The 15,896-nt window shown below is 39.9% G+C and overlaps 1 protein-coding gene across 2 annotated transcripts in view; it reads right to left on the bottom strand.

Annotated features, from left to right (window-relative positions):
• The window catches only part of dnah9.S (dynein, axonemal, heavy chain 9 S homeolog), an 89,095-nt gene that overhangs the window by 41,323 nt on the left and 31,876 nt on the right, over window positions 1–15,896 (bottom strand). For both annotated transcript variants that reach the window (XM_018238559.2, XM_018238560.2), the window contains exons 22-36: window positions 14,544–14,674; window positions 13,834–13,960; window positions 13,392–13,544; window positions 13,150–13,275; window positions 12,266–12,505; window positions 11,919–12,079; window positions 11,639–11,795; window positions 11,449–11,553; window positions 8,139–8,296; window positions 7,673–7,811; window positions 6,656–6,943; window positions 6,330–6,540; window positions 5,774–5,901; window positions 5,174–5,282; window positions 4,614–4,761 (exon numbers count right to left, since the gene is read on the bottom strand). In XM_018238559.2, coding sequence (XP_018094048.1) covers window positions 4,614–4,761; window positions 5,174–5,282; window positions 5,774–5,901; window positions 6,330–6,540; window positions 6,656–6,943; window positions 7,673–7,811; window positions 8,139–8,296; window positions 11,449–11,553; window positions 11,639–11,795; window positions 11,919–12,079; window positions 12,266–12,505; window positions 13,150–13,275; window positions 13,392–13,544; window positions 13,834–13,960; window positions 14,544–14,674 — 2,381 coding nt within the window. The remainder of the gene's footprint in view (window positions 1–4,613; window positions 4,762–5,173; window positions 5,283–5,773; window positions 5,902–6,329; window positions 6,541–6,655; window positions 6,944–7,672; window positions 7,812–8,138; window positions 8,297–11,448; window positions 11,554–11,638; window positions 11,796–11,918; window positions 12,080–12,265; window positions 12,506–13,149; window positions 13,276–13,391; window positions 13,545–13,833; window positions 13,961–14,543; window positions 14,675–15,896) is intronic.

Genomic DNA, 15,896 nt, shown 5'->3' with positions numbered 1-15,896 from the left:
CACAAAAATATCCTTAGGGGGTGCCAAATAAGGAATAAAGAAAATGGTGGTGTGTGGCCCTGTTCCTAAAATTAAATGAAAAAAAATAAATAAATATATATATATATATATATATATATATATTTATAGTAATAATGGTATGGTTTCATCAAAAAGACCCCCAGTCCAAGGGTGAACAAAAAATGAAAACTTGCAATATAGATTAGAAGAGACCCAATTTTGACAGATCAACCCACAGTCCCAGGTTTCTTACTGAAATGTCCAGAGTTTATCTTTGATCTCCTGCACTGACGCCAGAAAAAGATACAACGTTTTTTAAAGGACCAGTAACATCAAAACTTTTTTTTTTAAAAAAACTTGTTAGTATACATCGAAAAAAACCACCAAGACAAATTAAACAAAGCTTGCACTCCTCTTCAGAAAGCAATCGGGCGAACCATCGTGTGGCGCTTGATTTCTCCTCCCTGCCTTCCTTGTAGGAGATAGCCAGGGAGGAAAAATTGAGTGCCGCACGATGGATCGTCGCCGTTTCACCTTTTCTGAAGAGGAACGGAAGCGGAGTTATTTCTTTAAGTTATTTCTTAATAAAGGCTTTGTGATTCTAAGGTTTCATTTGTCTTGGTGTTTTTTTTCTATGAATACTAACGAATTTTTTAATGATATCCTTAAGAAAGAGCACGGATGGTGTTCGAAATGTCTGATAAACTATTTTTTAGATTTATATTTTATACCTATTTTGTATTTATTTTTATATATTTGTTTTATATCATTTTTATATTATATATATATATATATATATTTTTAATTAAACGATATATTGATATTCTATACCTATTTTATATAATTTGTATTTATACTTTGGGCAAACAGTAGTTTATAGGTTAATACTGTACTGTCTGACACAACAGGGGCCTTAGTAAGTGATTAATTTCCATTGGATACACAGTCAGCCTGAGAATACAGTTTAGTTGACATAGTTGGGTTTATCAGTTCAAGACAGGAGTGTGCCCAAGGCTATGTTTACAGTAAAAAGGTTAATAATTGCATTTTAGTGGGTCGTCTGAACTCCAAGGTAAAGGATTCTCAGCAAAACTGGCTTCTTCTCTTCCGGGCTCTAAGCCATTAATACAAGACTGGTTACTGTGTGAGTGAGAAGTGGCAATATAACCAGCAGGCTTATGGATCAGAGAAAAAGTCAGTTGTGATGGATGCAAATATCCATATAATGCAATAGAACCCATTTGTTGTGACTCTGTGGCCCTATGTTTACTGTACTGAGACAGCAAGACAAAGGCAAGAGCAGGACGAAATCCTGGATAGGGGGTCTCACAATAAAAATAGGAGTCCTGAGAATTTAATATAAAAGCACAAATAATAATAAACCCGGATTTATATACCGGGCTGGTTTGGCAGTGGGATATAGATTAAAAGTAAATAAGGCTATATGCCAAAAAGTGGGGCGGGCATATCTTGGTACTGCTGACCTCTCTCTCATCTTAATACGAATAAATGTAATAATGAAATAATAAGCACCCGATGCCCTTATAAGATTTCTACGCATACGTAGCTCTGTATTTACCCTTTGCCTAAGGAATTCTTTCCTGCCGGTAATCAGAAAATGGAAATGAAGAACGACAAATTCCTCCACCCCCTCTCTCCATCTGCTCCTTCCAGTAATCTGATTAATAATTTAGAAAATTCTGCATTGTGCGAGTCCAAAGCTCTGCCAGTTTTCTCTGTGTGTTTACTTTTCAAGAAGATACATAAATGTTATCACACGAGAACCTCTTGCTCAGATGCCCTAATCCCAACTGGTAGCATCTGTACAAACAGACGGAAGCCTTGTTTCTTCACAAATGGAGTAAGACACTAATAAGTCTTATTTCTTATGTTAGGGGATTTAGAAGTTTTTGAAACCACAACTAAACTCACCATTCTCTAAAACCACGAATGACATGGAATTTATTAAAAGATCTGAATATGAAAAGTAGATTTTTTTTTAAAAAAAATTGTTAAACGTTGCACCAAAAAATATGAATACCTCAAAAACCTCTAAAAAATTGATTTTTTTTCCTAGAGAAAAACAAATCCGAAAACCTCTAAAAGTACAAATTCATTAACAGTGGTACAATCAGATCAGCGCAGCTCCCATTTACTTCTATAACACCTCAACAACGTTTACTTGGTGAAGTTTTGAATTAGAGGTTTTTTGTGGTTTTTATACTTAAATCACGATTTTTTAGGTACAGTAGAACAACATGACAACTGTAGGACAAGATTGCAGAAGCAGGGCATAGCGGTAAAGTAGGACACAAAGGCTACAACTGGGCAAGATGGTGAGATTGGAACAAGATGGCTACAGTAGGGTAAGATAGAGACAGTAGAATAAGATGGCTATAGCAGGAGAGAGGATGCCAGTAAAACAAGATGGATACTGCTGAGCAAAATGGAGATAGTAGAATAAGATGGTTACAGTAGGGAAAAATGAAGAAACTAAGACAAAATAGAGACTGAAGAATAAGATAGCTATAGGTCAGCAAAATGGAGCACATGAGACAAAATGGAGACAAAAGAACAAGATGGCTACAGGAGGAAAATATAGCAAAAATAGGACAAGATGACGATAAAAGATGGTGACACATAAAAATTAGGAGAAGATGGAGCCAAACAAGAGGTTGAAGTTGGCAAATGGAGAAAGTAGGACACAATAGTAGAAGAAGGGCATGATTGTGGAAGTAGGGTCTAGAACACGATGCTTACAGTTGGGCAAAATCAAGATAGTAGAATAAAATGGCTATAGAAGTACAAGAAGCCACAGCAGGGTAAAATGGCCAAAATAGGTCAAATTGGAAAAAGTAGGTAAAGATGAGGCCAAATAACAAAGAGGCTATAGTTGACTAAGATGGAGACAGAAAAAAAAGATGACTGCATTGGGGCACGATAGGTAAAGTATTACAAGACTACAGCAGGGCAAAATGGAGAAAGGAGAACAAGATGGACACCATATAATAAGATGGCTACATATGGGCAAGCTAGAGACAGTAGAACAAGACAGTAAAAGAAGATGGTTCCAGGAGGACAAGATGGTTACATATAGAGACAGCAAAGCAAGATGGCTACAGATGGCAGCAGCCACAGCTTTAGTGGTTTCACTAATCTAGGAGTTGATCTTAAAGTATGATTTTCAGCACACATGAACATCTGAGGCTTTGGTTACAAGCAGTATGCCTCATTGCCACCAATTTAACATGCACTGCCCAAATGCTATGTGTGGACCAATACTGACCCACTTCCAGCTGCTCAGAGAAACAGAGCTGTACACATGGACCATCATCAGGAATTAGTTCTTTGACAACAGTCAAACTCTGCCATGTGATTAGGATGCCAAGCACACACATTAGATTGCAATTATGCTGTAAATAACTTTTCCTGGTGCAGATAGCATGGTGCAAAAAACAATGGGCACCCCTACTATTAATAGAGGTAGGCAAGATGTTGAACAGCAAGGCTAAAAATGTTTCACAAAGCTGAGACTGGACTTAATGGGTTTGGAGGCACCTCCATAAGATCTCATTATTGTCCTGGGGGTCAAATGATTTGCTTGGTTCAATTTGTATCTGTGTTGTCTGCTGGGACTTGTAGTTAATGAAAATGTGCAGATTCTCCTGCTAAACTACCTTCATTTATACAGTTCCCCCATCCCTTTCTGTTGTAACTGTGTTCCCCTGGGTTACATTGGTCTTCTAGAATTGTGCCCCAACTTGTGTCCCAATCCTTAATGCTCCCTGGCAGGTACCTCAGAACAGCCTACGTGGATTTGCCTTCCAGGATTATCTATGAAATGAGTAACAGGGTAAGAATATAGATGGGATTATTGGTCTAAATATTAATACTGCAAAGTGCAAAATAATGTATTTATAGTTCTTAAAAGCTCAGTGGTGGTAACATACACTGCTGGTAACAAGGGGAAGCAAACTCATGTTTGTATTTATTTGGATTATGCAAAGCACGGCAAATCAATTAAAGGGAAGCCGGCAGGAGAGGGCGATGTATTAACAGCTGGCGACATCTGCTGGCCACACTGATAGAGAAAGAACATTTATAATTTGAGGGGTTATTTACCCTCATGTTATGTAGAGTTATTTTTAACCATTTTCATATTTGATCCATGCCTTAAAAAATTATGACAGAAGTTTGTAATCCAGATATAAGGAACCAATTCCCAGCTCCTGGCTAAGAACAAATCACATGATCAGTGGCATAACTAGATATTACTGGGCCCCACAGCAAATTATTTTTGGGGCCCCTAAATTGTTTAGAGGTTGACCTGTTTTGCCAATATTTATGGAAATTGTATATCAATTAGAGCCTCGTGGGGCCCCTATACCCCCTTGGCCCCCATGCAGCCGCAGCGTCTGCTTCCTCTGTAGTTACACCCCTGCACATGGTCTCCCTGTGCCTCAGATGTCAAGTTTGGACTATAGACCTTACTAGGGAGAAATGTGAATACACAATTATTAACTCAATAGGATATTTAAATATTTAGTGCTGTTTAAACCCAGGGCACAGACAAATCCAATGATGACGGGGGAAAACCAGTGCTTGTTCATTACCTGGATCTGAGCGTGTCCAGACACAACGGCAAGTACTTGTCAAACAAAATGGTCAGATTGGCTCTCTCAGACTGGATTTCCCGTTTGTCGATCCAGCTAGTGACCGGTGGATTCCAGCCAAGATCTGCAGGGTTAATGTACAAGATTCCTGGGGAAGGAAACAAATGGTGGAGTGGGTCACAAGGATCTTGGGTCCTCACCTAACCCTCACCTTGCCCCCTGCTCTGCAGCATCTCTTACTGCTTGCCAATCATCCTGTTAATCTCAGTGAACGTATTCCATAATGCCATCTTGGTATGTTTTATCTTCTCATCCCTTACTGCCAGGATGCCATTTTGCCATGTTCTGTCTACTAATCTCTTATTGTCCCTCTGACATCTTGCAAAGCTCTGTCTACTTATCACTGCCCAAACACAAACTATTTATCCTTTACTGTCCAATGGCTTGAACAAACTGTCTTTGCAGTCATACATGGAATACATTCTGCATGTATAGTGAAATATATTAGATATGTGATTTCTCCTTGGCCAGAAACCACATATATGGCAATGGCAAATTACCTGCTCTGGAGACTGTGGCTGGTGTTGCTGTGCGCAAGTGACTTATTTCAAACACCAGCCTCATGGTTGGATTCAGTGGTATTCGCTCATTACTTGCCAGTGTCAGAACCTGAAAAAGATACATGTAAGTTAATTAAACATAGAAACCTCTAGCTGTCTTTATAACAGAGCATTTGGGCACAGTGACAAGATGCTATCTGATACCCATTGTAATTAGCAGCCCTTCCTGCTTTATGGCTGAGATTCTAGCTATCTTTATAACAGAGCATTGTTACAGTGGCACAGGCCCTATTGAATAGCCATTGTAAGCAGCAGTCCTGTCCTGCTTTATGGCTGAGATTCTTTCAGGGCCTGAATTAAGAAATGTCATGGGTTCTTCATAATAAATAATTTTTTTACAGCACTGCTGCCTGGAGAGGCCTTTACAGAATTACAAAATAGATAAAAGCAGTGAAACTAAACCCACAACTCTTTCTTATGAGCAGCAAGAGTGCTGCTGTATGTTCCCATAAATGTACCTATTGCATTACAGAATACTTTTAAGATAAAATGTTTGATGCTGTTGTTGCTTAAATGTGAGCACTGTATTGGGTTCTGTACCTTATTATCATCCATAACAGTGTTCAGGGACTCAATCCACATCGGATCGATATCTCCATCTAAAACAATCCACTTGGGCCCATCGTGTGTAATGTTTGCCAGTTCACGCATGATTGAAGAAAATAGCCCTGTAACAGACAGCGCATCTCAATACAGCACAGTGTGGGACACAGAAACCATCCCACGAGAGGTGTTTAGATTAGAAGCCAGGACTGAATGTACAATAGGAGAACTGGCCGGGAGGAATCAAGTTCAACTAGGTAATGGGACTCATAGCAGGAATGGAGTAGCAAAGTATATACATAGCATTAGATATGAAACAAGCAACAGATGGAGTTACGGTTTATGAGGAATAGGAACAGTAAAAGGAGGCAGTAGATGAAGTAAAATTTTAAGGAGGGTTATATAGAGCAATAGGAGAAGTTATATGGCAGTTTATATGTAGCATTAGGGAGAATTATATTAAAGGTGAAATGGAGCAAAGGGAGAAGTGATAGGAAGGAATAGGAAAAGTTATAGAGAGGGCTACATGGAGCAGTTGGAGGAGTTTACTTACCATCCTTCCATTCTCTTGTTGACGGATTAATGATGCCAAACAGCTCATCGTTGGTGACAGCTTTGGGATTGAGGTCAGTCCACACGGGGCGCCTCTTCATGATTTGATAGGTCTTATTTAAAGATTTCAGAACTTGGGATTTGCCAGTGCCAGCATTGCCCACAATGAACACCGAATGTCGGACGGCCAGAAGTTCTTCCAGTTGCACCACCTGTAGGAAAGAAACAGCAACAGTTACAGATTTAGAGAATGACTCTGAGGCCCTCTAGCCTTTGCTGATTAGCTGCTGTAGAATTCAGCTGTTTGGTTGGGACCGGGCCTCTTACCTTTAGCACAAAGTTGTCCTCTGCTTGAAGTCTGAGGTCAAGCACAGCCTGTTTAACAAATGACTCAAACTCCATATCTCTCTTTCTGGGAACATCCAAGGCAGGAAAAAGGTCCCCAATCAGGCCCATAAACACCGGCATGTCATCTGTCACAATTTTCGGGATGTTAAAGTCACGCAGTGCCCTCATCAGGACCTGATCCTCAGGGCGATCTGGATCACCTCTTTTCAAGGAGCCAGCCACCACCAGCACAGATTTGATAGCTCTCAGACCCCAATCATAATGATCCTTTAAAGGCAAATTAAAATTATTGTCTAAAACACTGTTGCATCTGGAGTTAATGTAAGATTATTGTGATGACAATTTGACTGGAGATAGAATATCTGCAATAAAAAACACAATTCTGGTTTTGGTGTATCCCTAGTACAAACCCACTCTGATTTTGTTATTAATGACTCATGAACATATCGGGGGTCAATTGCAAATGGTCAGATGAAAATGCTACTGCACTAAGTAGCATTTGCGGATTTTGATGTTCATGAGTCTACCATCAGGAGACCACTGAACAGCAATGGTGTGTATGGCAGGGAAGCAAGGGAGAAAGGCACTGCTCTCCCCCAAAAATACTGCTGACTGTCTACAGTTTACTAAAGATCATGTGAACAAACCAGAAGGATACTGGAAGAGTGCTTTATGGATGGATGAAGGGGGGCATTTACTTCAGAAAAAATAGACAATGTTTTTGGCTTGCATGTGGAAATGTATTGTGTCTGCTTCCAGAATATAACAGTCCTGTCTTGCTTTATGGCAGGAATTCTGGATATAGTTGTGTACTGTCTTAATGCTTAGTGGAGTGCTGGTGTTCCCCCAGCAAATAAAGCATGTCCTATCCCTGCGCAGGACCATATTTACTAAAGCATGGATTCTCCAAGCCAATAAACCCTTCACTGGGGACCCAATTTCACAAGTCCAACTGGGCAAATGAAACCTATAGATGCAAGTGTTGTGGTTCCTTACCTGTTTGGATAGGAGCTCCTTGCACAGCTGGTAGAGGGTGATAAATTTCCGGGCCAAAAGCCTGGCCTCTATAAAGCCCTCTGCAACCAGCATGATCTCACAAATCAGCTCGAAATCTGGCACCACCATGGCACAGGGCCTGCAATAAGAGAATCCATCTAACATACAGAGTCCTTCTTATATTTGTTAATGACCAACCAAAAATCAATCAAAGTTAGCTTTTTTAATTATTTGGTTGTGGGGACCTCCTGTCATTGGGTATCCCAAAATATTTGGTTGTTGGGACCTCCTGTCACAGGGTACCCCCAAACCTTATGTGGGGGTACCCTGTGACAGGAAGTCCCCACAACCAAATAATTTAAACAGCAAAATTTGATTGAAAAGAAACATTCTAAAACATGCTGCATTTCACAACAATATATCCAACAGCAGGTGCTGTTAATGTTACACGGAGGCTCCAGCTTACCGAAACAGAGCTTTAAGATTTTCTGGCAGCTCTGTCCGTCCTGCATAACCAGGATTCATAGTGATAAAGATTCCAACTGATGGGATTAAGTTGATTTCCTCCCCCATGAAGTTGAACCTTTTTTTCTTGTCCCTGATGGCGTCCTGTATACTTTTCACCTGGGTTGAACAGATAAGAATGCTCAAACAAAGTGGCCCTACAATAACAGTATAGTACAGGACATGGTCTGTACAATCCCCTAGAGCAGTGCTGTCCAATTTCTGTGGTACCAAGGGCCGCAATTTTTCTGGTCTACATGGCGGAGGGCCGATAATGGAAACCAGTGTTAACCAATTCCTGTTTTTAAACCACACCCACTCTTACCCACACCCATATTACCACAAGACCATGTCCACATTAATGGTGGTAGCACACTAAAAAAAAGAAAGGTTAATGCTCACTGCAGGGATATCATTAATGTGAAAAAAGTTAAGTCATATTAAGACATTCCCTTTAATCCATATGCCTCCTCCTCCCCTGTAGATAACACAGCACCCCCCAGCACACCTTAGGATCCCCTAACAATAGTTTTAAAATGCCAACAAACCTCAAAACAAATACCAGGCTCATGTTCCACAGGCAGAGCTGGGCACAAACAGGCACGCCCAAGGACCATAGGGTGGGGAGAATATGACACACACCGGGAGCATGGGGTGGAAAGTATGGCACACCCAAGGAGAATGGGTCAAGCAGAGTATGGCACACCCAAGGAGAATAGGGTGGGCAGAGTATGGCACACCCAAGGAGAATAGGGTGGGCAGAGTATGGCACACACAGGGAGCATCGGGCAGGCAAAATATGGCATACACAGCAAGCATAGGGCAGGCAGAGTATGACACACCCAGGGAGCATAGGGAATGCAGAACAGAGCAGGAGACAGGGAAACCTATCAGGACCACTGTAAAATGTGCTACATACAGTGACACAATGCTGGTGCACCTCCAGCAGTTTGTATGAGTGTGAACAGGTGAACAATGTGGGCAGTTTCAGTCTGGGTCTCTGGTGTGAACAATACAGGGCTTTAGGGGTGTGAACAATAGATGTGTTACATGTGTGAACAATGCAGGGGGGGTTACATGTGTGAACAATACAGGGGATTACAGTTTGAATGTGAGGGTTAAACTATGCAGGGACCAGTTAATCTCTGTAGTGATACCCTTCAAATTTTACACAAGGTAAGCAGACACAGCAGGCAGACTTTCATGTGGGGGTAGGTGGCAGGAAGCTGGCCAGGTTGTGGGTGCAGCTTTTACCCTTTTAATTACAGCAGACCTTAATCTAACCAGTGTTGTAATCCCAAACATCAAGTTTAGCAGGCTCGCTTAGACCTTTTAGATTGGATAATGTGTTACTGGTAGTTCTCACTGGAGGTGTGGGGGGGGGGGAGAGTGCTCTTAATTCACATCATGTTTCTCTGCAGCAAATGTTATCTGAGAGCTACCCAAAACTCCAGTCACTGACAAGCCACAAGAAATGTGAAAAATGACTGTACCCTAAAGCTGTCACCAAATAGAGTGAGCCTGCCCAACTTTGCAATAAGTCAAACAGCAATCAATATCTCTGCCATTTATATTCAGGAATGGTCTGTGTCTTTCCCAGGGCAGAACGTGGCACTTCAGGCCTGCACTGCATAACAATTTATAGACTATCCTATTTAATTCTAAAGGCCTTTGTCTCTATGACATGACCAATTCTGCAAGGATATACATATCTCAGCATGAGCCACTAAGCTTGTGACTGGGAAGTTTCCCACAATGGCCCATGCCTGTGTTAAAGGAAAAGTTTACCCCTCAAACAATGTAGGTCTCTATAAAAAGATATTGCATAAAACAGCTCATATGTAAAACCCTGCTTCATGTAAATAAACCATTTTTCTAATAATATACTTTTTTAGTAGTATGTGCCATTGGGTAATCATAAATAGAAAATTGCCATTTTAAAAAATAAGGACAGTCCCCTGGGATCATATGATTCACGGTGCACACAAACTAAACAAACAAACTATATTTGTTAGGTCACATGAGCCAATTAGCAGACAGAGTTCTGTCTTTTGCTTCCACACTTCTTCCTGTTACAGTTAGAGTTGTAGTATTTCTGGTCAGGTGATCTCTGAGGCAGCACACAGACCATCATGAAATGGTGGTTCAAGGCAAGAGATGTAAAAGGGCAATATTTATTTAAACATATTCCATTTTGATAAGATTCTTTAATATATCACTTAATTTGATATAAACTAACTGTTGCTCAAGAATTAACTTTGGGGGTATAGTTTTCTTTTAAGTTCTTAACCTATTGCATCTTGAGAGCTCAGAGGAGTTGCAGATCAATTTAAGAAAAAGATCTACCTTAACTCTAATTAACAAGTGGCTGTAAATAGATACGGCTGGGAATATATCAAAGATTAGGTACACTGCAAAGTTAACCCCTTCTGTTGTGTATTGTTGAAAGCGAAGGGGCACATTTACTATGGGTCAAATATCGATATTCGACCCACGAAGTTAAATCCTTCGACTTCGAATATCGAAGTCAAAGGATTTACCGAAATTTGTTCGATCGAAAGATTGAAGGAAAAAACGGTCAATCAAACGATTAAATCCTTCGAATCGAACGATTCGAAGGATTTTAATCCATCGATCGAACGTTTTCCCTTCGATTACAAATTGCTAGGAAAGCCTATGGGGACCTTCCCCATAGGCTAACATTGGTGCTCGGTAGGTTTTAGGCGAAGTAGGTGGTCGAAGTTTTTTTTAAAGAGACAGTACTTCGACTATTGAATGTTCGAATAGTCTGATGATTTTTAGTTCGAATCGGTCGATTCGAAGTCAAAGTCGTAGTTAAAGGTCAAAGTAGCCAATTCGATGGTCGAAGTAGCCGAAAAAAATACTTCAAAATTCAAAGTATTTTTCCTTCTAATCCTTGGTAAATATTAAAGACATGCACAGTTTCTCGCTTAAAAACATTTATTGGTGCATATATACCACAAAAAATGACATAACGATGTTCAAATCACACACACCACAAAGCAGTGTCTCCCCCCCAGTCTGCCTACCTGTTGTTAGCCACACCCACATTTACTCGAGCTAAGTAAATGTGCCCCCATGTGTTAAAGGGCAAGGAAAACCTGATTCACTGGGAATGCAATTATGTTAAGAAGCCTCTAGTGAATCCAATTGCAATGTTTTTTTCTTGGCCTTGGGGCTCCTTTAAAATAAAAAAAGAACCAGCCTGGGGCTCATTTACATACAGGATGGGTGTTTAGAAGTTCACTTACTTGTACAGCGACCACAGAAAGCACTTCTACAGAAATTCTGTTGAACTCATCAAAGCACCCCCAGGCTCCTGTCTGTGAGAGGCCTTTATAGATATTCCCGCAAGACTATTAGAGAACACAAACAGATACACAGTTAATGAATCAAGAGTTATTTCCATTGCACACTCACTTTATTTCCAAGCACACTCACTTTATAATCCATTTGCTCAGAGCAGTTGAAGACATAGACCATGATGCCAAGGGCTCTCCCCAAGTCTTTGGTGGTTTCGGTCTTACCAGTACCAGCTGGGCCAGCAGGAGCTCCACTCATAGTAAGATGAAGAGACTGGGTCAGCGTGATGTAACATCTGCCAAGATAATATAAAAGATGTGAAATCAAATTCCTTTCCAGACTTCAAAAACTTCAAAAAGGCACTTTCCCTAAAAGTAATCTATTCATCATCACAAGGGTCATAGGAATATATTCGCACCTGTCAGTTAGCGGAGTAATGACAAGACGTGGTGTGTTGCCCAAATATTCATAGGAGTAGAGGAACTGAGCATCACAGATATTGGCAAAGCAGTGTTTCTTCTGATCATCCCATCTGTGTCGCAGCTGTGACAGCCAAACAAATGCCTGGGCATTGTCCACCTATGAGTCAGGACAAGAAACAGGTTCAAAAGTTTTAAAATCTATAGTCTTATTGTACAGACTACATTATTATAAAGAAATTGTTAGACTGTTGGTTACTGTACTAGTTGGGTACAGCACCAACCCAGACTACTCTGAGGTTAAAGCTGCCATTAAAGGCCACATTACAGGAAAGACAAGACTGACCTTCTGAGAGATCATTTTGGAGACCACGTCACGGGCATGTACATCAATGGTGCAGATAGTCATGATTTTCTGTCTGTCCCCCTTGGAGAGCTGCCCAATCAGCATGGTGATCAGAGTGTTCAGCTGATTGACCTGTTTTTTATAATAATCCTTCATCCCATTCTCATAACCTTCTTCCAGCCTAGCGAACGAGATGCCCACTTCCGTGGTCCACCAAATCTGTGTGCAGGTGAGGGCCACCTGGGAAACAGACAAGGAAAAACAATATATTTGGAACTATACAGCACAATGCCATTCTGCAGTTTCCATTATAACCGCAGAGCAAAGAAACAAGAGAATGGGGCAGTTAGAGACAGAAGCAGGACTCATGTGGGTAAAATGAATAGACAAAGTGTACAAGTACAGGAGCAAATCAGTACTGGATGGGCAGATGTTACACAAAGTCGAGCATGTTTGGAGGGAAACTGTGAAGATGATTTTCAATTACATTATGATTTTCAATTACAATTATGTTTTTTGGAATTTAATATTTTTCACAAGTGAAACTCGCAAAATGGCAATAAATAGGAAACTTGGCCTCTTCTATAGCTATATTATATTCTATAAATGTAATTGTGCTCAGTATCTCACAATACAAAGAGAAAGAGCAGGCAGTAACCCTTCCAACATTTCCCAACACCTATCTAGGGCTACCAATCCCTATTTCTGAAGGGGGAATGAGAGCAGAGTAGGCAGTAACCCACCAGCACGTTCCCTTGCTTTTGTTCTTAAGTCTTAACAACCTGGCATATCTGGAATGGTTAATTGGTTGACTGGTCTATAAGAATGTATAATTCCTTATAAGGCTGCAAACTAATCATGAAGGGCAGCTCCAGTTCCATTACCTGTGCAGGATAGTCAAAAAGCCATTGTTCCCTTGGTTTTTCCTCATAGGCTGTAACTGCTTCAGTCATTTCATGCCGTACAGTGGCCCTCATTGTATCCAGCACGCGATTCAGCCAAGTCTCCACCTATAAAAAAAATAAAATAAAATACAGTACGCAGCTTATGTGACTCCTGTACTGAGACAGGTTCTTTGAAGATTAAGTAGTCATTACTCTATCCTTATTTCCTTCCCAGGTCTCACCTGACCACTGCAATCACAAGATTCATTAAATGGGACATATTCATCCTCCTTACTATACATCCCAAGGCCCATCTTGGACTCACTTCCATTAGAATCTTCCTGAAACTTCATTTTGGCCATATTGTCAAACAGCTTTGAGAGATGTCGCATGACCTGTTAAGAGAAACACAATTTGGATTAGGTACAAATAAATGAGTGACAGCCTTTGGCAATGCTCCATTCCAGACAGGAGAGACAAAGCTGAAAACTTTCCTAGAATGCACAGCACTTCACGACATTGCAGATTGATGATGGCTGGGATACACTGATTTGAAGGTTGAACTCAATTAAATGTTGAGTTAACTGTGGACCTATATCAGATCCTTCACTTTCAATTCAATTGACAATAAAAGCCCGTACATTTACCGTCCCATTGCTTTGGAAAATCATAAAAAATACATACAAGCTGCGGGTTGGTGCCATTAGAGAGGATATCGAGTAGATCAGCAGATGAAATAAAGTAAAATCTAGGGAAGGCCAGTCTCTTGGTGTCCAGGTACTCCGCCAAAGCTTTTTCACATAGGGATAATCTGCACAACAGCAAAAGGTTCAGTAATTAATAAATAAATAAGCAAGAGTGATACTCAGAGTTCCCTGTATAACTCAGCCAGCAACCTTGTGGTCACAAAACCCCTCAGCGGCTTCTAATATTTCTGTAATTTACAGTAGTAAATTATAATACATAAGTGATACTCAATGTTCCCTGTATAACTCAGCCTGCAGTCTTGTGCCTGTATGTGGGCACAGACCCCCTCAGTGACTTCTAATATCATTATAATTAACAGTAGGGAGTACATTATCCCTTATATTACATGAGTGATACTCAGAGTTCCCTTTATAACTCAGCCTGAAGCCTTAGTCCTTATTATTTACAAAAGAGGCACTTTATTCCCCATGTGTGTGTGAGTGCGTGCGTGTATCAATGGTCTGTCTGGAGAAATTACATATAAATAAATGTATATATATATATATATATATATATATATATATATATATATATATATATATATATATATATATATATATATATATACACACACACATTTATTTATATGTTATATATAAACATATTCTCCAGACAGACCTTTGATCTGACAAGACTGAGGCTCTCACCTTTCCTGAATATCTTCTAGCCTCTCATACAGCCCAGGTTTATTGGTTGCCTCTATTACATTCGGAGTCTTATTAGCATCGTTTGCCAGTTCTTTGAAATCCATATCGATGCCTTCAAAGCGTTTCGAATCCTGTAAGACAGAGAATTGCTTGAATTCTGCAGATTTGTTCAAACAAAGTGTTTTCCATTCAAAGCTCTGCTGGGTCCCTTGGGTATAAAAAGTGCAGCAGCCAACAACACTTCTAAGAAAAAACCTCTCTCTACAGGAGGGTGAAATGTTCAGCTGCGCAAGGTACATACTCTCCGTAATCTGCTTCTACTAAAACATATTCAGCGACTCGTTTTTTTCCCCTGCTGTGCTATGAATTAAGGTTATTTTATTTCGGGACAAAAGTGATAAAAAAGCTTTTAGCTAATTACAAAAGCAAATTATTATTGGAACAATGGCTCTCCAATAACAGGAGCAATTTGAGAGTCCCACGCTGCCCAATACTTAGAACTTAGAATATATATACATAAAGTCATATTCTTATTGTTTTCCCTCTATGTATTTATGTTAGAAATTGGTAACTTGCGGCCCTGCATATTCAAATGAAACACATCTAGGGGGCTACTGGTTGATATTGTTTTATGTTTCACAGGCATATTATTTAATAGCGTATGTACTGCTGGGAAAGCACAAGTGACTTTCTATTTCCTTGGCTTTTAGCATTGCGTGATTATAGTGCTCTGCTGCAATAAATGGCACTTTATAGAGCTTTTGACTGCTACTTTTATAAAAGACAAAATGACATGTGAGAACATGGAGGTAAAAGCACGACTCATCCTGGTCCCAGCCATAGTGATTACAAGAATACGTTTTAATCTTTTGGATTTGAAACTAAAAAAAACCTTTTAGTACTCCAAGAAGTCTTCAAGGTGGATTCTGACCTGTGTTCTTTTAACCAATGTAACAAATCACTTTTAAGGAAGTTTAGAAATGCATATATATATATATATATATATATATATATATATATATATATATATATATATATATATATATATATAATGCATAAAGTGTGCTTATTAAAACATGCCAGAAAAAAGACAAACAGCAACTCTGGCCTTATCCACCGTCTACCCCCACACAGGTTAATAATATCAGTCCAGGGTTTATTAAGTCTAGGCATTACGGGGAAAATACTTGATCTGTCCAAGCTATAGAAGTTTGCCCTTCAATCAGAGCTGGTGTACAACTACATCAGCGCTATGAGAGCTATCAGGAGAACCATGTTGTTTTGTACACATTTAGATGTACACGGTGAGGTGCTTCAAAGCAGATGGTTTGTAGCAGAAAGATAGATGCTATA

The sequence above is a fragment of the Xenopus laevis genome, chromosome 9_10S (assembly GCF_017654675.1).
Source record: "Xenopus laevis strain J_2021 chromosome 9_10S, Xenopus_laevis_v10.1, whole genome shotgun sequence".
Lineage (NCBI taxonomy): Eukaryota > Metazoa > Chordata > Amphibia > Anura > Pipidae > Xenopus > Xenopus laevis.
Note: the sequence above shows the minus strand (reverse complement) of the source record. Positions and strands in the feature narration are given on the sequence as shown.